Source organism: Enoplosus armatus, chromosome 20 (genome assembly GCF_043641665.1).
Source record: "Enoplosus armatus isolate fEnoArm2 chromosome 20, fEnoArm2.hap1, whole genome shotgun sequence".
NCBI classification, from domain to species: Eukaryota; Metazoa; Chordata; class Actinopteri; order Centrarchiformes; family Enoplosidae; genus Enoplosus; species Enoplosus armatus.
The window spans coordinates 14374783-14398867 of record NC_092199.1 but is presented as its reverse complement, the minus strand read 5'-3'; the positions used below and the strand labels follow the sequence as shown (position 1 = coordinate 14398867).

At 45.1% G+C, this 24085-nt stretch overlaps 1 protein-coding gene across 1 annotated transcript; it reads left to right on the top strand.

Annotated features, from left to right (window-relative positions):
• The first annotated feature begins 390 nt into the window (after window positions 1–390).
• On the top strand, window positions 391–22019 carry ep300a (E1A binding protein p300 a). Its single transcript, XM_070927691.1, has 31 exons — window positions 391–568; window positions 2642–3336; window positions 4719–4892; window positions 5248–5578; window positions 6173–6286; window positions 6684–6923; window positions 7925–8030; window positions 8198–8323; window positions 8615–8732; window positions 9057–9198; window positions 9809–9883; window positions 10213–10298; window positions 10486–10638; window positions 10763–11254; window positions 11440–11842; window positions 12020–12138; window positions 12428–12491; window positions 12625–12800; window positions 13798–13886; window positions 15008–15088; window positions 15317–15373; window positions 15494–15571; window positions 15693–15760; window positions 16109–16259; window positions 16470–16616; window positions 16720–16833; window positions 16975–17140; window positions 17357–17524; window positions 17626–17787; window positions 17958–18239; window positions 18383–22019. The coding sequence occupies exons 1-31, from the start codon at window positions 475–477 to the stop codon at window positions 21614–21616; spliced, it is 8505 nt and encodes a 2834-aa protein (XP_070783792.1). The 5' UTR covers window positions 391–474; the 3' UTR covers window positions 21617–22019.
• The last annotated feature ends 2066 nt before the right edge of the window (window positions 22020–24085 follow it).

Here is a 24085-nt window from a genome sequence, read left to right as displayed (position 1 = left end):
TACCCGCTGCCACCAGCAGCACCACCATCACTTCGCAGGCAAACAAGCCGTTTCTGCCCGACATTATCTCCATCCAGACTCCGCTGGAAAGGAGGTTGAAATGACGGATGCAACCATGGGAGAGAGACCCGGGGACAGTTTATTTACATCCGAAGAGGCTGTGTAAGTTTAGAGGGAAGCCGCTGCGTGTGTCTCCCTCTTTACTTTCACCGACCCCCTCCTCCTCCGCTGGCAGAAATTTATAAAGAACAAAAAATCCGACGAGGGAGGGAGGGGGGTTGATATACGCCGAGGCTGAAATCGAGAGGCGAACCCAGGGAAAGAGGAGTAATTTGTACACGGGACTTTCCCCCTCTTAGTCCCCCAAAAGGAGGGGGAAAAGTCGCAATATTGGAAACGAAGAGGAATGAGCTTCTAAGGGCGTGAAAACGTCTGCAATTGTGGATACTTTATATATTTTTATTTCGAAAAAATATGGCCGAGAACGTTCTGGACTCTGGCCCGCCTTCAGCCAAGAGGCCTAAACTCTCCTCTCCGGCACTTTCCGCCTCCGCCAGCGATGGAAATGGTAAGTATTGTTTTATGATATCATTTGTTACGGTGTTATTCGTTAAGTTTGTTCATTTTCGGCGGCTTGGGTTTACTTGAAAGAGGAAGAAGACGCGGGATTACTCCTCTGTTTTTGTCGTAGCTTGCTAATGTTAGCTTGCTAGTAGTGAGTGTGTGTCGGACGTGAAGAAGAGCTCCCCCAGCTAGCTCGCATGCTAACAGCCATTTTAGCCGGAGGTAGCTCTGTTAGCCATTCGGCTAAGGCTAGGTTAGCTAACAGAATGTGGGTCCTCAACTGACGGCCCCGTGTCTAATGGCTACTTTAGCCGGGCTGAAAATAAGCCCAATGCCAAGCCAACTTAAGACAAAGTTTTTGGTGTCTTACCGTTGTGCCAAATTGACTGTCAGCTACAGTTAACCCCATTCTGTTAATTTAGTTTTCGAGGCTTCTAACGTCTAAAACAATCTGTTGTGTTGCCCCATCATAACTCGGACCCTTTCCCAACTAACGTTAGCTACCGCTGAGAGTGTTCGTGAAAGCAGAGGTTACCGATGGTGGTGGGGAAAGCCTAATGGGAGAGCTAAATTTAGGCCCACGGGTCCGACTGATCGTTCAATTTGCCATTGTTGGTGTGTTTTTTGTGGATGGCGTGTGACAGCAGCTGGAATAGTGGCCTGCGAACAAAACTGTGGAGCATGGACAGCGCCATGCCAAGCCACTGCGATATTAACCAGCGAGTCAAGTAAGCAAGCAAATACTGCTCCTAGCACGGAATAGTCACCCAGATTTGACCACTCAATAATTTTACCATGCACAGCTGCATCTTGTCCACCCAGCTAAGGTTGTCACTGACAGTCAACATCTGTGGTAAGGGACTTTTACGGTTAAATCAACCAGACGTTGCACACGTTTACGTTACCTTGCATGATACATTTGCAGGGTCAGTGCAGTGCTGTCAAGAAAAGGAGCAGTAAATAAGGGATGCAATGTATTGCACTCAAATGTGTTGTCTTATAAGACTATTTGTGACACTTCCATGCTGAGTTTTCGTAGTTAAGTTGAGAAATAAAAGCATATGGCGAGGAATTGGTGTACATTTGAAGTTGGTGTTGTCTGCTATGACTATTTGTTAATTTTCAGATTAGTTCATTAAAAGTTATGGCTGCAATTGCAGATTATTTTCATTGTAGATCAGTCATTTAATTTATCACAATGGCAAATGACCTTAAGTGACCAGAGCTGAAAGTGATGTCTTTATCGCTTACTTAATTGACCTGTAACCAGAAATCTAAAATATTCATTTTGTAGTTATATGAAACAGACAAAAACACATTTAACTTTTGTGATCTCTAATGAGTAAATGTTTCGTATTGTAGCTAGAAAAATGACATGAACAACTAATTGGATGTTGGTTGGGTGAGGTAGACAGTATGTGGTACCTTACAGTGTTAGAAAAACATTGATTTATGGAAGAGCAGATATCAGGACTTCTGTACTCTGGTCTTGATGTCCATCTTAAAGATACAGAAAGGTACATGATGTCCATCATGTATCTTTCTTGATTTCCTAAACTGTGTGCTGCTGAACTCAGTGGATACAGACTGACATAGTGAGTGTGCGTCTCCACTGACTTGGCTCCATTTTGTGGCTTAACTTCTATGAAAAGGTCCATTTGTCACCTTGTCTGTACAAACCTGTCTTTGCAGCATGGTGAATCACTTTACTGGTCAGGGAATCTCTGTGTGTGCCGGCCATGTGGGCGTGTGTGTTTGCATATATGTTTGTGCAGGCAGCTTCATGCACACTGAAGTTCTTTTTGATCTCACCTGTAGTTAGGGCTCACTTGTTGTGCTTGGTGGCATGTTATTAATTTCTGATGGGAGTAAATTGGTCATACACCACTAAACAGCTTTTATGAGTTTTTAATGTCAAGCATGCAATTGCATTTTCACTCAGTCATGCTGAAAAATGAAGGATTATACCAGCTTAACATGGCTGTGGCCCTTTTTGTCCTCCCCTCAACCTTTCCCTGCTTTGTCTCCTATCTCATTGTCTCCCCCTCCTAAACTTTGTATTTCTTCCCCATTTTAGATTTCGGCTCACTGTTTGACTTGGAGCATGATCTCCCAGACGAGCTCATCAGCTCTAATGAACCAGGCCTGGTCAATGGAGGGGACCTCAGCCAGTTGCACACCACTCTGGGAGGAGGACCTGCAGGGCTGGGTCCTGGGGGAGGCAGTGGAGGGGCAGGAGGAATGGGTCTTGGGCTTGGACCTGGAGGGGTTCCTGGGGGTGTTGGCGGAGGCCAGGATGCGGTGGCCAAGCACAAACAGCTCTCCGAACTTTTGCGGTCAGGGGCGCCCACCTCAACCCAACAAGGACACCAAGGAGCCATGGGCAGCCCAGGTGGCCCCACTGCCATGGGGCAACACTTGGCGAACATGAAGGCATCCCCTGGCCAGGGGCCTCCGCAGATGATGGGCCAGGGGCAACAGCAGCGCCTCTCCCCTCAGCAGCAGGCCAACATGATGCAGCAGCAACAGAATGCGGCAGCTGGAATGATGGGTGGCATGAACAGGGCCATGATGGGAGCGCAGCAGAAAGGCAATAATGGACAACAGCAGCCAGGCATGATTGGGAGCCAGGTGATGAATGGCTCCCCCAGGATGGGCTTTGGGAATCAGGGGATGGGTGGCAACAGCAACCTGTTGGCTGAGACCTTACAGCAGCAGGGAGCTGGGGGCCAGGCTGGGATGAGAGGTCAGCAACCTGGAGCAATGAACAAGGTAGGGACTCCTCAATTATTGAAATGTTGTTCTTTTCCTATGGAAAATGGTTTAACATTGCATATTTCATACATTTTTTGATTGACAAGCTTTGATTGCAATTAATGGAACAAGAAACAAATCTCATATTTCAAGTATACGCACAATGTTGTTCTCTCCAATACTAAATTGTAGAACTTGCATAATCTTCCAGTGAATGCTCAAAAACATTTACCCAAAATGCTACCCAAAACCTTAACTTTTGAAACGGAAACATGGACTAATTTCAGCAAGCTTTGGTATATAATTATAAAGGCATCATTACTTGTATTTCATGATTTAGTAATTAAAGTTAAAGTTAAGACAGCTAAATTTTGAGCGATTGATAGGTCAAGACCATATTTTTATGTGCAAAACCTATTCACAAATTATATTTGGCGTTGTTTTTCCTTGAACTTGAGCTACTTTATTGTAGGATCTAGTTTGGTTCTTCACTCAATAAGAGATGCTTTTTTCTCCCTATACAGCCACAAAGTAGTGTGTTTGGTCCATGACCGTATCTATGTATACAGACCATGAGCTATACACAGCATGCTTTTTCTTGGAGTTGAAGTGGCAGAAAACTGCTCTGCTTGTGTGATTGACAGTCCCGCAGGAGTGACAGTAAAAATGTTGCAGTGGCAGGCTGCTGCTGAATGAATGAATGTGGTGGAAACACTGATGTTTGATTTAGCTATAGAGATCAAAAGCAGTGATAGGGTTTCTGGGTTAGGTATAGGAAGCAATAAAAGAAAAATGCAACCGCTTGTGAAAGGGATGGACGGAATGAGGAGAGGAAAGAAACAGGGGTACTGATGATGAATAGATCAGTGATTTAAAAAAAAACAAAAAAAAAACCCTTCAATGTACAGGGAGGAAAGGGGAACTATTCATTTTAGATTGCTATTACCCACTCTTCAGGCTACTGGTACTGCTGATGATGTTACATTTTGGTTTGCATATGTTTTATAAGATTTTCTAATTGTTCAATTACACATTATTTGATGGTGTAACATGGTTAACCGATTTAAAAGTCTCCCTTCTGTAGTTGGTGACTTAATTGTTGTTGAGCAATAAAAAGTGGTAAAAACAGACAATCTAATGTTCTTTTGGGAAATGAAAGCTTCCCTTTAACTTTGACGGAGTTCACGTTGTGAGGAAATATCAGTATGAAAGATTATGTTGCAAACTGCCAGAACACAAAATACTATTACATGTGCAGTTCAAATGCTATCACTGATGACATCAGTGAAATGTGGTTGCAACAACACAGTTTATTGTTGTCTTACTTTGCCTGATGTGTCCTACATCACTCTCTTCTACTCTTCATATCTCTTCATCATTCTCACTAACTTCTCTCCTAGATGGGCATGATGGGGAACCCGGGGGGCCCTTTTGGAGGTCCGTATGCAGGGCAGGGGAATCAAGGTCTGGGAGGTGCAGGGCTGGGCCCTCAGCTTCAGAACAAAGGTCCCATGGCCAACAGCCTGGCCCAGTTCAACTTGGATAAGAAGCCCATGCCAGGAATGGCCGCCATGGTAGGGAACAAATACAAACTGACTGGAAAAAAATGTTTGTGTCAGATGCAAGAAAGAGTTGCACTATAATTATTTTACCAAGTTGGCAGATTTAAGTATCAAATCAAAGTGATTCCCTTATCTCCCACCTCTTCCGTTGAACCCACCGCACCGTTTTACTGCTCTGTATGAGCTCTGTTTCTTTTCACTTACCTCACTCACCGCATTGTAAATGTAACACCACCACCTTATTTTCTTCTTCCTCTCCCTACTCCCTGTTACCTTCCACCTTACCCCTCCTTATTTCCTATTTATTTACTGCTTACTTGTCTCATCCACGTCGCCTCTTCTTATTCCCTCCCACTTCACTTACCAGGGCTCCCAGCAGTCACAGACAGGTGTGGGCGGTCCATCTGGGGCACCTGTGGGAGGGGCCCCAGGGATGGTGCCCAATGCGCAGGCAGGCCTGGTGGGTCCCGGTACCCAGGTTTCTGCAGCATCTGCTGCAGCCGGAGCACCACCCACAGCTGACCCTGAGAAGCGCAAGCTAATCCAGCAGCAACTGGTGCTCCTGCTGCATGCACACAAGTGCCAGCGGCGGGAGCAGGCCAACGGTGAAGTCCGGCAGTGCAACCTGCCCCACTGCCGCACTATGAAGAACGTCCTCAACCACATGACTCACTGCCAGGCTGGCAAGTCCTGTCAGGGTGAGTAGAAGGGATGCTGCAATCTCCTGCACTCAGAGGATAGTTATTATGTGTCTCTGTGTTTGACAAGCAGGCTGGTTACAGAGATATCAGGTGTTATTAAGGATAACGCAGAGTTATTTTCTCTTTTATATTATAACCAACAAACCTAGTGAGATCACAATTATTGTGTATTTAACCAGTCACAAATCTGTCTTGACCCATTTTTATATTGCTTGTACCTCCATTTGCTATAGAGTGTAGTCCAAAAACATAAATCAAACACAAGGAAACCATATCGAATATGTTGACATATTCCTTCATTACAATGGACATGGCCAGGGCAGTTCTGAATTCTGAAAAACAATACTTGTTAGTAGATTGTTAGCTTGTTTTGGGTAATAATAAAAAGATAAAACAACATCAGCATTACTTTAACTTCATAATGGTTTCCTGTGTCTTGTTGATTCAGCAGCTCTTCTTAGGTATCTCCTTTATTTCATTTTTCTTTTCCCTCCCTTTGTGTCATTCTTGTTCTTCTGCCTCTTTCCCCTCCCTCACATACCTCTGTGTTTACCATCTCTTACTGTCTTTTCTGCCCTTTTTCATCCTCAGTTGCTCACTGTGCATCATCAAGGCAGATCATCTCCCATTGGAAGAACTGTACGCGACATGACTGTCCTGTCTGCCTGCCACTGAAGAATGCTGGGGACAAGAGGAACCCGCAGTGTGAGTGTCTGTATCTGACCAAACATCGCTATACTTATACATTCCTATTGTTCACACTACACTGTTCGTCTTAATGATATTATCATATTGTGTTGTTGTTATATCTTCACCAGTTTTACTTGTTGTATGTGATTTTTGTATAGTATATTGATATAGAAAAGTATTTGTATTAATATTGTGATGCCGATATTGCCTCGTCTTACTTTGTACTGTATTGGAAACCACACCTTATTAGTCTACAGTATTAGTGAGCTAAACATAATCTATAGTGTACTTAACGATAATATGATTTGAGTTTTGGAATTTTCTGTTCTGCATAAATGTTCAGTCACAGGGTTTTCTTAAACAGATCAGATGTATTATTAACCTTCTCCTCTCTTCTTTTATGTCCTCACAGCTCTACTTGGTGCGGCCGCTGCAGGTCTGGGCAGCTCTCTTGGGGCAGTACCTGGTGGCCAATCAAGTACCCCCAACCTCAACCCACAGAGCCAGATCGACCCCAGCTCCATAGAAAGAGCCTATGCAGCCCTGGGCCTCACCTATCAGGGCAACCAGATCCAGGCTCAGACTGCCCAGCCCAACATGCCCAACCAAGGCCTGCAAGGCCAGGCTGGCATGAGGCCTTTGAACCCAATGGGTGAGTTAGGTTGCATGCTCACCTGCTTCACTGTCCAGGTATTTTCAGTAGAAAGATACAATACAAACAACTTTATTAATCACAGCTACTTGTTGTACACAAAACACAATAACAATGATACAAGGGAGCTAAATATGGAATTTAATCTGTAAATATTGTTGATAAATAAACTTGATGAACACAATAAAAAGATCAGATAAAACATGGAGCATTTAGTAGTCGAATTGCAGCGGTAAGGCATGATTTTAGAATAGTGGTTCGTTTTACAAGCAGGTAAAACATAACAACGCCCTGATGGCATTCACTAACAAGAACATGTCCAGAAGAGGCCAGAGTACTTGCTGCTTTCTGGAGGATTTGTTGGTTGCAAAAAGAATTCAGGTCTCTTTGTTTCACACCGGAGATCTTGGAACGGACTCCAACAATGCTGTTCAATATAAGATTGATAGAAACGACAGAGGATGACGGGACTGACAGAAAAGGAATTTAGTTTGGGGGGAAGGTGAATTCTCTGCCCCAGCGTTAAAAATAAAATAGTACCAAAATATTTGTATGACAATTTCCACACTTTGATTATGTATGACACACTCCTTGGCTGCGTCTCTGTTACGTCTAAAATCAATAATCAGTTCCTTGGTTTTAGATGCATTCAAATCCAGGTAGTTCTTTTCACACAAAGACATAACATCTCTTTCCCAGAGCCCAGACAAGAATTTTGAAAAGTTCAACAGAGTAAGGGCATTATGTAGGGAGTTAGATTTCAGTTGTTTATTGCCAAACCAAATTGCCCACCAAACCAATTGCCTACCAAAATACCTTTTTTAAAGTGCTCCAGGTAAAAGAATAGAGGAGCCTGTAGATACAGTCTAATCAGCACCTAAAGAATATGCTTTGAGGCTTTAAGACATTACAAGGTACATGTCCAAGAGCAAGGTATAGAACTGCATTATTATTAGTAGTAAGGAATGCTAACTTATGTGCACTGGTCTTTCCATGTTTAGGTGCAAATCCTATGGGAGTCAATGGAGGTGTGGGAGCTTCCTCTCAGAGCCAACAAGCCAGCCTGCTGCAGGATACCATGATGCACCTCAATGTGAACAGCCAAGGGTAAGAAGGAACACAAACACCATAGCATGCCATTGGGCGGGTACATTGATAAGAAGCACCTATCACGGCTAAGAGCTTCAGATTTTCAGCATTTTACTCTACATCAGATCAGACCTGTTTTTTTTAATAAGTAAGTAATTAATATGATGCCTCCCCATCTCTTCCAGTCTGATGAATGATGCCAGTGGTGTCGGCTCCATGCCCACAGCAGGCCCTCCCTCTGCCTCAGGCATGAGGAAAAGCTGGCATGAGGACATCACGCAGGACCTACGAAACCACTTGGTACACAAACTGTAAGTATTAAAGAAGACCCACACTCCTTTTTTTGCACTGTGCATTTTATCACAATCTTGTTTGTGTATTAAGTTAATACGAAGAAACACACAGCGTAGTGTACTGCTAGCCCAGCTACAACACAGGTACCCACACAGAAACTCTCTCAAAGGGACTATGATTAGGGTTCAGATGTCATATCAACACAAATGTGAAAAAATGACAGGAATTAACAGTTGCATCATTTTTCACCTCCACCCCCCTTTCCTCGTCTTTTTGCTTTCCTTTACTGTTTGTTCTCCCACCCACAGTGTTCAAGCCATCTTTCCAACTCCAGACCCTGCTGCCCTCAAGGACCGTCGAATGGAGAACCTGGTGGCCTATGCCAGAAAAGTTGAGGGAGACATGTATGAGTCAGCCAACAGTAGAGTAAGTTGCTCTCTCCTTTAGCTGACAGACACTGTTTGCCTGTCATTTTGTGGCTGTAGCCAGTCACTCGTTCTGTCGCAGATCAGTCTCAAAAGTGAAAGAATTCACGTTTCTTGTGCCATTATGAGATGTGGGTGAAAACCTACAGCATATGAGCCTGACAGGTAAATTACCTTAGGTTTACTGCAGCTGGTAAAGGCCTTCCTGCATGTGAAACTAACTTTTCCTTAGTTATTAAGAGGTCAGAAAAAAACTTTTCAACTGCTCTTTCACGTTTGAGAAGTTTGCCACGTTTCCCTTATTTTGTTAACCTCTCTTTGACAGGCTGAGTACTATCACCTGCTAGCGGAGAAGATCTATAAGATCCAGAAGGAGCTGGAGGAGAAGAGGAGGACTCGGCTCCAGAAGCAGGGTCTGGGTCTCGGGCCTGCTGGCATGGGTCAGCCCCCCACTGGACTGCCTCCAAGTGAGTGGACATGCAGCATATGCAGACTTGGATGAGCTAATGTTACACCGGGCCGCACACATTCATGTGAATGTTAATTTAATCTGGCGGAATGCGACATAATGACACGCCGTGATGTGTGACTGCAGGATTATTAGTATCATATTGTGTTACCTTGATGTCTTCTTTCTGCTGCATTTGGCAGAATTATACTCAGGGCTCAATTAAGTCCAGTATAGCTGAGAATGGGAGTTAATGTGGATTCCTTGTTACTTTTGCCATGCATTACACCTTACCAGTGTTTTTTTTCGGAGTTCATTTTGCCATGCTAGTATCATGGGCTCATGGTGTACTGTCTGTTTCTTGAGTGGATTCAGATTATACACACATTATTTATGAACTGGCCCACAGATCCTTTGAAAGAAAAACTCGCATTTCCAGGTGTCTCTGTTCAATCATTTGTTGCCACATGAGTCCAAATGCCACTGATCTATCTGACCAAACAAACAGAAAATAGGATGAAACATTCCAGTTTGTACAAACCTCTCCACACACACTTAGTTAGGGCATTTTCACCTCCCCCTATCTCCTGTGCACAGATACCAGCTTGATTTTCTTAATCTTTTTACAGACGGTCCCCTCCCTGACCCACCAATGGTGCGACCACCTGGACCAAATCAGATGGTCAACAGGATGCAAGGCCCAGGTAAAGAACCACTGGGAAACCAGAATGCAGTATTTTAATTCACCAGTTTATGGTAGGAACAACATTTGACACATTGTATCTGTTGTATCAGCTCAAATGTTAATTCAAGTCAAAGTGACTGAAACCTGTTTTCCTTAGGAATTGTTCATTAGTATTAAGACTGGAGGCTTGTGATATTTTTTGCCCTGGTGTTGACACTTCACACTTTTACATAACAACATTTGCACTGCACATGTATGGGAACTATTATATAAGAAAATACAATATGAAGTGTGGTTTCCACATGAAATGTTATGTGGTGTATCATAACAGTCTCTGTGTTTTGTCAGGTATGAATCAGTTCAATCAGATGGGGATGCAGTCTATGGGCCAGAGGTCCACGCCTCCTCTCCCCATGGGAGCATCTGGAAACCAGGTCAGTACTAAACACACCACGGTTTTTATTGTTTCAGGACAGAAGTATGCATATCAAACACAATCTTTAAAAGAAAATGAATTGTTACACACTAACTTGCAAAAAGTGCTTCATTAGCCAGTCAAATGGCTTGGCAGAAAAAGTTGCATACGCATTTTTAAGACCCCTGCCCTTTTTATACCTCTAGATGGGAATGGTCGGACCCAGGATGGGGCAGCCCAATGTCAACCAGCTTCAGAACCAGTATCTGTCCCAGGGACAGTTTCCTGGGTCAGGACCAGGAGTTGGAACAGCTCAGCCTGGGATGGCTCAACCTGGAGCACAGGCGGGCATGGCACAGGTAAGGTGGCCTGAAGTTCTTTTTCCTGTTAGTCAGAGAGATTTTATTCAGATTCTTTTATTGACCCTGTGCACCCTTCCTGTCTGTCACCCATCTCTTTACCCTCATCCTCTTCTATCCTAAGACGCAGATGGGCACTCCTCCCTCTCTTCCAGTTGCTAGTCCTCTAGCACAGCCAGGTTCAGCCAGTGGTCCCAGTAGCGTCTCCGCAGTGGGGCCCATGGGTCCTCAGAGCGTGGGTGGCGGAGGTCCCAACTCAGCTGTTGGAGCCCCTGCTTCCTCAATGACTCCATCTAACACAAACCAGCAACCCAACTCCATCCCCCATTTGGCGGCCATGCGTGGCAGCTCGCCCTCTCCTGCTCACAGCCGATCTCCTACTCCTCACCAAACACCCCCCAGGCTAGCTGGGTCCCAGACCCCTCAGCCGCATACCCCTAATGCACCACAGCTGGCTCCACCTTCAGTCCCCCAGCAGAACCAGCTTGGCCAGGGCCCCGGCTCCAACAAGTCCCTCCAGCAGCAGCACATGGGGCCAGCTGGTTCGACCACTCCATCTCACCCCGGACTGGGCTCCAGCTCAACGCCGCACGGAGCTCAGCTGCCACGCACTCCGGTCAGTGTGATTTAGCCTTTCACATACTTAGACATTTTAACATTAAGACCAGTTCACTTTATTCTACAGATATCATTGATTCTGTCGCAGTAACTCATGTCCTTAAGGTTTATTTTAATCTCCTGCTTCCCTATATATCCCCTATATTTCCATGCACCTGAATGTGTTTCTATGTCTCTCTCTAGTTGTCCCAAAAGGGTTCATTCCCAGCAGACAGTCAGGCCCTGACTCCAGCCTCTGTCAGCAGCCTGGACACTTCCTCCCAGCAGCCACAGTCGGACGCTTCAGCAGGTAACCTTGACCCCAAGATGGAAATCAAGCAGCAGGATGAGGAGGAGGAGAGCGATACCGGCAGCTGCTCCAAAGGAGGGAAGCTCAGCAACCTCAAAACAGAGGAAAAGCCTGTGAAGTCAGAAGTGAAAAAGGAAGAGTGTTCTGGAGAGGGAGGTAAAGGGGTTCCCATGGATACGTCTACTACAACGCAGACAGCGTGTGTGAAGACGGAAGACAGGAAACCGGAGATAAAGAAGGAGGTGAAAGAGGAAGAGGAGACGTCGGAGACACCACAGGCCGCAGTGAAAAAGAAGAGTAAGGAGGGATTCTGATCTTATTTGCACACAAACATCCCCTTGGATATTATTGATGTACATGTCGTGTCATGTGTTTGTCTTGGAAGCCAAAGGGGTAATTGAAGCAGTGTAAAATAAAAGTTTTTCAGTTTACTCTTTCATCCCATTCTCCTCTCTGATCTCCATTTCTCCCCAGTCTTCAAGCCAGAGGAGCTTCGTCAGGCCCTGATGCCCACACTCGAATCTCTCTACAGACAAGATCCAGAGTCTCTGCCTTTCAGAATGCCTGTAGACCCACAACTGCTGTGCATACCTGTATGTATCCATGCCGAGTCCATGCATGTATTTGTTCTTGTGCCTTGTATAAACTGCACTGTCCCTGGTCACTGTTCCCCATGTCACAGTGTGTTCTTCTCCTCACTTGGTTAACTGAAACTGCCACAGTCTGTACTGTCTTTGGTGTAGCTCCCCCACTTTGTGAGAACTTGGGTGGAAATCCAACACCTCTTGACTGCTGTTGCTTGTGGTATATTTACCAGGATGTAGTTTCCAGGGTTCCGTTTCAACAGCTCAATTTTAATACATGCTCATTGTGTTCTTGCAGGACTACTTTGACATTGTGAAGAACCCCATGGACTTGTCTACTATCAAGCGAAAGCTTGACACAGGTTAGTGCTTGCTGCTAAATATTACAAAGGTTAATTTTTTCCATTGTAGTGCACCTTTTTGTCATGCTGTGTTACAAAGAACACACAAAAGTTTTCTCATTCCATCATCCCATGCTTTGTGCTTTGGTTGTAGGTCAGTACCAGGACCCCTGGCAGTACGTGGATGACATCTGGCTGATGTTCAACAACGCCTGGCTGTACAACCGCAAAACATCCAGAGTCTACAAGTACTGCTCCAAGCTGGCCGAGGTTTTTGAGCAGGAGATCGATCCTGTCATGCAGAGCCTTGGCTACTGTTGTGGGAGGAAGGTGAGACAGAGCGCTAGATGGGTGTAATTGTAAATGTATGTTGGTGAGGGGCGATATTGTGAATGTGGGATGAAGTTGAAGAGTGACTTTTGTTGATTTTTTTTATCTTAGTATTTGACATAGACTGATTTCCCTTTACATGCACACTTGTCAGTACTCTTACTGTATTTTCTAAGACTGCTCTATTCACAAATCTATACTTTGTAAAGTTACAGGCTGAACGGTAACACCAAAAAGGTTTTCAAATTCCTGGCTTTGAAACCAACTTCAGTTGGTAATGCTCAGCCTGTAAACTTCCCATCAGGTGAACAGAGCCTTCCTTTGAGATATAGATATGTATGGATAAGTATATTAATGTTTTGAGTGTGTTTCAGATGCAGAAATTAACTCCCATCATTCACATCTGAAAATGGAAGCAGTGAAGTGGTTCATAGCTAAATTTGGCCTTGGGCATACCACCGCGATATCACATTTCAGCTCTCATTAGACTCTGCTATTTTTGGTTTTGCAGACAAATAACAAAACCAATCGGCCCTTATTATAAGAGGCTGGCTGAATGGCTACCTCTGACAATGAGACAAAGCCAAGTAGAGCTTGATGTAATTACTTTTTACAAAACTAAGCAGAAACAGAAGTTGGCTCACCTCCGCGCAGCTGGGGGAGTTTTTACAGCTGCAGTGTGGATGTAGGTTCATCTCACACAGTAGGACTTGCGCTGTCCTTGCTAATATGATATTTCATTTTTTTTCATCACAGATTTTGATATGTTAATGTCCCAGTCAACACGTATTACAGTTCGCTTGTTATCATTTATAGTTCTATCATATACATTGCCAGTTAATGTAAACTACCAGTGGAAGCCCAGAGAGATCTTTTTCGTATCAAGTGTGTATTGTCCCATGATTAGCCGAGGTGTGTGTGTGTGACTAAAGTTCCCATTGTTGATGGTCAGGAGATTAATATGTTCTTTTTCCCGTTTTTTGTTTGTGTCCATCAGCTGGAGTTCTCTCCTCAGACACTGTGCTGCTACGGAAAGCAGCTGTGCACTATTCCCAGAGATGCTGCTTACTTCAGCTACCAGAACAGGTATGGAGGGAGGGAAGCGCCCTTGTAATAAAGGGCGGAGGGATGACTAGATGGATGGATGGGTCGTAAAAGAGGAAGGGATAATATTGGAAAACATTTAAACAGTACACATTGAATTGAATTGAATTGTAGAGAAAATGAGGAAGATAAGATAGAAGTGTTCATCTGATTAATTTTGTTTCCCTAAACACTTACCTTCACTTCATATTCCCTGTTTTTATACCTTCATGTGGTGCCTAATGCACTGGCATTTTAACAGTCCGTCCTCTCTTCTCACATTCTTTAAGTTTTTCTTAGTCACTAAACCAATCTATAAATAACACCTCAGCACAGAATATTTGAAAAAGTATTTGTCAGTGTTTACAGAAAAGGCTGCACAGACAAAGCTGAAAGAAAATGCCTTGTTCCTCAAGTGCTATTTGTGCTTTTTGCATCAAAGTATCTTTTGAACACTCCATTACCACACGTTTTCTTTTAGGAAGAAGCAGCAGTAATTTTACCAGGTCTTTTACACACCCATGAAAACCTTACTAGAATGTGAAAGGACCGACTTTAAAATGAACTGCTTGAATGAATGAACAGCTGAGCAGTTGTCTGTGCTTACTTGTTCACATTTGTTCAGTGTCTGTATTATGTCCTGTGCCGAAACCTCCTGCTGCAGTTCCCTCCTCACATTTAGCTCCTGTTGATTCTGCTCCTGCTCTGCTATCTGTGATGGTGGTTGTTGCTCATCCTCTCATGTCCAAATTGCTAATCTGTGCTTTGCCTCGGCTCTCTGCTGTGTGTTGTCTTGGATGTTCGTCTCGTCTCGTTTCTGGTCCATACGACTTGTCTGTCCTCCCTTCCAATGGCTGTGATATCAACATTGGCTTGCTTTTGCCTTGACCAACCATGCACCTCCAAACCCATCCCCTCACCCTCACCCCTCAAAATCATGACTGGCTGTTGCGATGACGACTTCCTGCTGTCCTGCGCTCCTACTTCCTGCTTGCTCCGCTTGTGGCACCCTGCCTTGCCCATGTCCTGTACCAATCGCTGACTGCCCTCCCGTGCGCTGTCTGTGATTGACTGTGCTGTGGGGAACGGTGTAGTTCACCAAAATTTGGGCTTCTTGCTAACAGGTACCACTTCTGCGAGAAGTGTTTCAACGAGATCCAGGGAGAGACGGTTTCCCTGGGCGACGACCCCACCCAGCCACAGACGTGAGTATTAGTCCATTTAATATGCAAGATAACTTCAGTTAAAAAAAAATCATGTATCTATTTGAAACATATTGACATTTCATGAACTGTCATTTTTACATTTTCTACCTACTCTTTAAATCATATTTGACAGTTTGACAGGGCAGATTATGTAACAGTTCTGCTTTTATCGTTGTATTTCCTCTTGTTGTTCTACATATTTTCATACTCCCTCTTAATTCATTTCAGATCGATTAACAAGGAGCAGTTTGAGAAGAAGAAGAATGACACACTGGACCCTGAACTGTAAGTTAACTCCTCGCCAAATGTCAAATCTTAGCAACGGGAAAAAAGATTAAACCAAATTAGTTTCAAGGACTTCAGTGTGTGATATATATATATCTTCACCTCTGTCCGTCTTTTCAGGCTTGTTGAATGTATGGACTGTGGACGCAGGATGCATCAGATTTGTGTCTTGCACAATGACACAATCTGGCCATTGGGGTGAGTAGCTATTTCAACTTCCAGTAGTTCATGGTTCAAGGTTCATGCAAAAGTCCTGATGCCATTTGCTAAACATCGTTTTTTATGCAATTCAACTGATCTAACCCCCTTGTTTCCATAGTTTTGTATGTGACGGTTGCTTAAAGAAGGCAAATAAGACGAGGAAAGAGAACAAGTATTCTGCCAAAAGTAAGTGGCAATGCTTCTTGTGGTTCTATCCCATTTTGTCCTGATGCTTTGTTATACTTATATACCTATTTCATACAGGAAACTGGTGTTCTGAACATGTGTTCAACCTCCATTTGACCTATTCATATGAGACTGCTGTCACACATTAATCTCATGTTGTTACCATTGACTGACTCACGACTCTGTAGTTGCATAAAATCAGTAATAATAATAATTCCGTTTAGTTTTCCACTTTCTCTGTTTCTCTATGGCTTTGCACAGTATATCACATGTACACCTATATACACATTTGGATTACAATCAGGTTTCTTGTAGCTAAAAGTTACTTTAAAATGTTTTGCTTTACAGGGTTGCCCCAGACAAAGTTGGGCAGTTACCTAGAGATAAGGGTGAATGACTTCCTGAAGCGTCAGAGTCACCCAGAGGCTGGAGAAGTCACCATTCGCGTCGTCCACGTCTCTGACAAAGTGGTGGAGGTTAAACCAGGCATGAAGTCCAGGTAGAAGAACAAGACATATTGTCGCACTTCAACATGAACAAAAAAAAAAAAAAAAATGTATTTCTGCCATTAAGTGAGAACACTGATGCATGTTAAAATGTGTTTTTTTTTAATCTAGCTGAGAATTTGTTGTTGTAAAAAGTATGGAGTTATAGATATATTTTACTCTCTTTTACAGTCAGTAAGTTTAGACTCATGTTTTTTCTGCAGATTTGTGGACAGCGGAGAGATGTCGGAGTCTTTCCCATACAGGACAAAAGCTCTTTTTGCGTTTGAGGACATTGACGGAGCAGAAGTCTGCTTCTTTGGCATGCATGTTCAAGAGTATGGATCCGACTGCCCTCAGCCTAACCAGAGGTAAGGACGTCACTGTATTAGAAACATTATTTTAGTACTTCCTTTTTATATGATATATGAGATGCTATTTGATATATTAATATTTCCTCTGTCATCCACTCAGGCGAGTATACATCTCCTACCTGGACAGTGTACACTTCTTCCGGCCTCGCGGTCTAAGAACGGCAGTCTACCATGAAGTCCTCATCGGCTACTTGGAGTATGTGAAGAAGTTGGGGTGAGTGCTGCTGCTCAAAGAAAACATTTTTTTTTAATCAGGAGTATCCGAATGCTTATGTAATTTTTATTCTGATTTGTCACACAACCAACTTACTTTTGCTACTCTGTAAATTAATTTTGCTTATTGTGTCCTCCTCAGCTACACCACTGGCCACATCTGGGCCTGCCCACCTAGTGAAGGGGACGACTACATCTTCCACTGTCACCCTGCAGATCAGAAGATTCCAAAGCCCAAACGCCTCCAGGAGTGGTACAAGAAGATGTTAGACAAAGCTGTGGCAGAGAGGATAGTGCACGATTACAAGGTAGAGAGGCAGTATGTGTTGGAGGATTTGAACCAGAGACTTTTTCTTTAACAATCATACTTGTCTAACCCCTTGGCAATGTTTCCCTCCCCAGTGTGTGTAGCACAGCAATAAAGATTAACATTAGTGTACATATAATGGTATAGCTGATAGTAATGACTGATTTGGATACTATCCACACAAAACACTAACTTTATTTTCAATTTACCCTAAAAGGATATCTTCAAGCAGGCGACAGAGGATCGTTTGACCAGTGCCAAGGAGTTGCCTTACTTTGAGGGTGACTTTTGGCCCAATGTGCTGGAGGAGAGCATCAAAGAGCTGGAGCAGGAGGAGGAAGAGAGGAAAAGGGAGGAGAACAGCACTTCCAATGAGAGTATTGATGTAAGAATGCTATGATCTGTCATCCATCCATCCATCCATCCATCCATCCATGATCTTGTTAATCTGGTGATCACTGATATCCCCCCTTCTTTCTTGTGCAGGACACAAAAGGCGACAGTAAAAACGCAAAGAAGAAGAACAACAAGAAGACGAGTAAGAACAAGAGCAGCCTAAGCCGAGCCAATAAGAAGAAGCCAGGGATGCCCAATGTCTCCAATGACCTCTCACAGAAACTCTATGCCACTATGGAAAAACACAAAGAGGTATGAGAAAAAGAAATTACACATCACTTGTACTTCATTAACCGTCTGCATCTTATCGCTCTCAAGCAACTTACTGAAGAAGATTTTACTTTGGCACAAAGTTGCATTAATTTTGAAAGACCACATATCACTTGTGCCTCATCTGTTCGCACCTCTTTTTCCTGTCCTAGGTGTTCTTCGTGATCCGGCTGATCGCAGGCCCCATGGCGAACGCACTGCCCCCTATTGTAGACCCGGATCCCCTGATGGCATGTGACCTCATGGACGGCCGTGATGCTTTCCTGACAATAGCCAGGGACAAACACCTGGAGTTCAGCTCTTTGAGAAGGTCCAAGTGGAGCTCCATGTGCATGTTGGTGGAGTTGCATAACCAAAGCCAGGACCGCTTTGTCTACACTTGTAATGAGTGCAAGCACCATGTGGAGACTCGTTTCCACTGTACCGTCTGTGAGGTGAGTTGGGGAAGGGTTGTTTTGGTGGGTCTGGTGTTGTGGTAAAACAATATGTAGCCTGTAGTATTAATTATGTTACTGTAAAACCTGTAACTGTAAAACTGTAAAAAATGTTTAACTGTCATTCATGCCATCCCTCACAGGATTATGACCTCTGCATCACATGCTACAACACTAAGGGCCACGAGCACAAGATGGAGAAGTTAGGCCTTGGTTTAGATGATGAGAGCAGCAACCAGGCTGCCGCTACCACTCAGAGCCCCGGAGACTCTCGTCGCCTCAGCATTCAGCGCTGCATCCAGTCCCTCGTCCACGCCTGCCAGTGTCGAAACGCAAACTGCTCTCTGCCGTCCTGCCAGAAGATGAAACGCGTTGTTCAGCACACGAAAGGCTGCAAGAGAAAAACCAACGGTGGCTGCCCCATTTGCAAGCAGCTTATCGCGTTGTGTTGCTACCACGCGAAGCACTGTCAGGAGAACAAGTGCCCAGTTCCGTTCTGCCTAAACATCAAGCACAAGCTCCGACAGCAGCAGCTGCAGCACAGGCTCCAGCAAGCTCAGATGCTAAGGAGGAGGATGGCCAGCATGCAGAGGGTGGGCCAGCCCACTCCTGGAGGAGCTCCAGGGGGCAATGGCTTGCCCTCTCCAGGAGCCAACAATGGAGCAACTGGTCCTGGTACGCCAACATCTGTGGGCACGCAGCCTCCTACCCCGCAGACACCCACCCAGGGGAACATGCCTGCACTTCCTCAGCAGCAGGGAGTTGGGATGGGGGGAATGGGGGGAATGGGAACTCCAGGCCAGCAACAGCAGGTTCAGCAGCAAGGTGGTACAATGCTCCCTCAACACCATCTCCATCAGTTTCAGCCAGTAGGTGGAGGAGGTGGAGGGGGGATGATGAACTCTCCTCAACAGCAGATGGTGCCTCAGCTCCAGCAGCAGCCTCCCAATGTCCAGCAACTCCAGCAGCAGCAGCACCCTGGTGGTTTGCCTCCGTACAACCCCAGACCACCTGGAGCCTCTCCTCTCCACCAGTCCCTGGGCAAACCTGGACTGGGTCCAGCCACCCCACCCCAGCAGCAGCAGCAACAACCCAACCAGGGCCAGGGGTCCATGCCTGTACAAGGCCAGCAGCAAGGCCCCCCTTTGGCTGCTGTAGAGACAGCTCTAAAAATCCAGCGCCTCGCAGAGACCCAGAGACAGATGGCTCAGGCCCAGGCCCAGGCCCAGATCCGTGGCTTGGGGCAAGGGGGCATGATACCCCCACATCCTCACCACCAGAACACCCAGGCCCAAATGGGCATGCCCCACATTGGGGCCCAGGGCATGCCCCCCCAGGCTCAGGGAGTTGTTGGCAGGACTTTGTTAGACCCACAGCAACAGGGAATGCTGGCAGGGATGCAGCAAGGTGGCCCTCAGTCACAGTTGCCACCTCAAGTTCAACAGCAGCTTCAGCAAGTCCAGCAGGGAGGTGGAGGACAGCTTCAGTCGGCAAACCAGCAGTGGGGTGCTGGGGGACCAGCCATGAACCCACAACAAAGGCCAGGCATGATGGGTCACATGGCACCACAGCAGCAGCCATCAGTTGCTCAGCAACAGCAGCAGCCGATGAATCCGCAACAACCGCAACCAGGAAACCGCGGGCTGATGCAGGTAATGGGTGTATCAGGAGGGGCTGCGGGGGCACCCACTTCAATAGCAAGTGCAGCTGCATCAGGAAACCTACCCCAGGCAGCACTACAAGACCTCCTGAGAACATTGCGCTCCCCAAGCTCACCCCTTCAACAGCAGCAAGTCCTCAACATCCTTCGTTCCAACCCAACACTTATGGCCGCTTTTATCAGGCAGAGAGCAGCCAGGTATCAAGGTGGTCAGGGTGGCCCTGGAGTAGTGGGAGGGCCTCCACAAGGGGGCCCTGGAGGAGTGAGGTTCCAAGGGGCTGCTGGAGGGCTGCCTGGTGTAGGAGGGCCTGGGGCTAACCAGCTTGCTAACATCGATGGACAACAGCAGGTTAATGTGAACCAGGCAGGCCAGCCAGGGATGAACATGGCTCAGGGTGGAGCAGGGGGAGGCAATATGCCCACCATGGCTCAGCTTCAGCAGTTACAACAACAACAGCAACAACAACAGCGCCCAATGTTGCCTGGGAATCTACAGCAACAGCAAATGGCTGCATTACAGCAGCAGCAGCAACAACAACAAGGAGCAATGCAAGCAGGGCAACAAGGCAACATGGCTAATATGACTCCACAGTTCAGAGAGCTGTTGATGAGAAGACAACTGCAGCAGCAACAGCAGCAACAACAACAGCAGCAGCAGCAGATGGGAAACCACGGGCAGTTCCAGCAGCCTCAAGGACTCCAGCAGCAGCAGCAAGGCCAGCAAGGCTTCATGCAGCCTGGCCAGGGACAGCCGGGGATACCCCCCACTTCCCAACCCCAGCCTGGGGGTGGGGGCGTAGGGGGTCCCCAGCAGCAGCAAGGAGGACCACAGGGTGGGCCAGGACAGCTAGGCCAGCAGCAGGGCTACCCCAACTCCATGTCACAAGTAGCTGCAGCGCTCCAGCAAAGGCTCCAGCATCAGCTGCAGATGCAGCAGCAACAGCAGCAGCAACAACAGCAGCAGCAACAAAATCCAATGGGTGGGCTTCAAGGACAAGATGGAGGACCTGGTGGAGGCACTGGAGGACCTCCGCTCCAGCCTGGACAAGGCGGACCAGGGCAGGGGCAACAACAGCAAGGTGGAGTTGGCGGAGGGGGTGGTGGGCCCCCACTACCGCAGACATCCCAAGGCATGCTTCACCAGAACATCCACCAGAGGCTACTGCAACAGCAGCACCTCGGTGGGGGCTCTCCAGCTCACCACAGCAGTCCTATGAGTCCCCAGCAGATGGTGCAGTCCCCCCACCCCCATCTCCAAGGACAAGGAGGACTTGGCCCCGCGGGGTCGCTCAGCAGTCAGGTCAGGTCACCTCAGCCCTCGCCAAGGCCGCAGTCGCAGCCTCCGCACTCCAGCCCGTCCCCACGCATGCAGCCCTCCTCTCAACCCCAGCCCTCCCCTCATCGCATCTCTCCGCAGACCCAGACTGGCTCACCCCACCCAGGCCACCTAAACCAACATCACCCCAGTATGGCACCGCCCCAACCTCCGCAACCCCAGCAGCAAGCGTTATCTCAGCAGCAACAGCCAGGTAGTTCTGTAGATCCTGGTCAGTTCAGCTCAGACCAGAACTCCATCATGTCCCAGCTGAGCGGGATGACAGGGATGCACGGTGGGCAAGCGGGACAGTCGGACATGTTGGTTGGGAATAATAACAGCAGTAACAACAACCAGGAGCTGGGAACGAACCTTAACCACAGCAGTTTAGACCTTATGTAGCCTTGACTCCATACTGTCTCTCTGTCCTGATGCTCTGATCAGTTGCCCCAAATGACAAACTGCCATGAACGGAGAGCGAGGCGGGACTACAGCTTTGGGGTTTTAGAAGTTTTTATTTTTTATTTAAATATTTTTGTGATGTATAAATAAGAACTGAAGCTTCCTTCCTATGGGAGATGCAACATAAATCTTAGAAGTCAATAAATGAATAAATTAAAACAATGGTAAGTTATTGCTGTTAATATATATCTATATTTTTGCCAATTGTGTACAAAAAGGTGGAAGGGCAGTGTTTCAGGTTGAAGATATTTCTTCCTTAGTCTATGACACAATATTTTTGGGGACTGAGAATTTTGCCTTTTTATGAATATTTTTAAGATTTTAAATGTGGCTAAAAATTAAAAGTGAGTTGACACGATGTACCTTTTTTATTGTTTTGTTTTCCTCCTCAAATACCCTAATCCCTATCATAATTGTATCTATTTTGCAGAGAGTAAGTATATTTTATTTCTGAATTCTTCTTTTCTTTCCCTCAATGGATCGTAAAACAAGCATCAACATATCCTCTGCTTACAGGAGTCTTCTTCTGGACAGTTTTCACAGCAATGTACATTTTACAGCGACTGCAACAGTTCACACATATAGAATTTATTTTATTTGATAGGTGGGTGGGAGGGTGCGTTAAATGCAGTTTGATTTTGACTTGTTTCCTAGTTTGTTTGTTTTTTGACCGGGTTTATAGGTTGGAATTAAACCTCAACAGTGTTTTGGGGAGTGGGTGACGCCGACCGTGGGTTTGGTTGTATTTTTCTGCAAACAATGGCCAGATCCGCAGAACAAATCGTTGCACCCATGGTCCAACTCTCCACCCTCAGTTCTCCTATGAATGTGCACCCCCCCCCAAAAAAACAAAACAAACGGAGGGATGAACTGTTGATGTCTGATCGTCTAGCTGTCGGAGGCATATTGTGCTCTTGTTTCAAGCTGGCTGATGTTAAAAGGTTGTGCGTGCCGTGTACATATATTACAGCCTTGTTTATGAACTGTGACATGGATAAGAGGTTGATAAAGTTGTCTGTTTTGTTTTTGTTTTGTTTTTGGGCTGCAGAGGTTTGAAGAAAGTCCTGCCTGTATCCTCGACCCTCGACTGTTTCCCTTTCTGTAGTTTTTTTTTTCTCTATTTCCCCTTTGTTCCTCATCCTCATGACTGCCTCTCAGCCACAAGATTTAATTCAATGTTAGTACTGTACAAAGTAAGAAATGGTGGACTTAGATACTGTTTTTGTAATGAAAGTGAAAGATGTAAAAAAAAAAAAAAAAAAAAAACTGTACATACTTTAAAACCTTATGAGCAGAGAAATGATTTTCTGCTGCTTGTCTCCCCTCGTTTGATTGGATATTTGCTGTATCTGTAAAAAGTACTCCTGAGCTACTGTACAGTATTGAGATTTTTTCTAAAAGGTACAGTATGGGGTGTAGTCGGTCACAAGCACCAATGCGCCTTTTTCCTGTGTATTTTTGACAAGGTTTTGGGGAGGGAGGGGTTATTGCAACAAGTCACACACCTGAACAATCTCAAAACGGACAGGAAACCCGCACGAAGTCGAGCCGAGGCAGGGGTTGATTTAGAGGTGTGATCTGAAAGAGTTTAAATTTGGTCATTTAGCTTTTTATGGAGAGGACTGAAGACACAATATTCACATGCTCACTATTTTTCTCAAAAGGTTGGGCTTGCTGGGTATGGGGAGGGGACGCATCAGAACCAGGTGGCAATATATCTTGAGACTTATTTTATAAGAAAAAACAAGGAAAAACTGTCTTTTATATATAGATATATTATTTAATTTTATTTTTTGGAAATAAAACTTGAAGCTACAGGAATTATTAGATAAATCATGTTTTGTTTTGTATTAAAGATGTTATGGTGATGCAAAAAGACACTGCAGACAGTCATTCAGTTTGCCCTGGGGAGGCCGTGGAGTATATTATACCATCCTTTTTATGAAATGTTTCATGTACATGAATATAGTTGTAAACATACTGAATCACTGTACAAACCGATGGCAACTGAACAAATAGTTTTGTTTTAATCATTTCTTCTCCTAAAAAGAGACTGGAAATAAGACTATTTAAATATTTGTTTAGTATTCAAATGGAATCTTTGACCACTTTTTCGTTCCTCTTGTTAACAATTTTGGTGCTTGCTGAGAGAAAGCAAAAATAACTGTTGCTCCATTTCATTAGTTTCTTTTTTTTAAGTTATTTTGGTGGTCTGATTGTTTTTTTGCCAATAAATTAATTGTACAATAAAGTATGTTTGTACCATTGGAAAAATACTCAATTGTTTCCTCTTTTCTCACATTTATGTATGGTGAATAAATGACTATTTACCACACATTTAAGCATCACTGAAAATTCATGGTATTTGTAGATTCATTTGTAGCCTATATGAAATTATGAAATGGGTTT

Bases quoted from the DNA above. Each gene is read 5' to 3' on its own strand.
- ep300a (XM_070927691.1), top strand. From the start codon at position 475: ATGGCCGAGAACGTTCTGGACTCTGGCCCGCCTTCAGCCAAGAGGCCT. The intron at 9,199-9,808 runs GTGAGTGGACAT...ATCTTTTTACAG, and splicing joins CCCCACTGGACTGCCTCCAA to ACGGTCCCCTCCCTGACCCA. The intron at 15,089-15,316 runs GTGAGTATTAGT...AATTCATTTCAG, and splicing joins GACCCCACCCAGCCACAGAC to ATCGATTAACAAGGAGCAGT.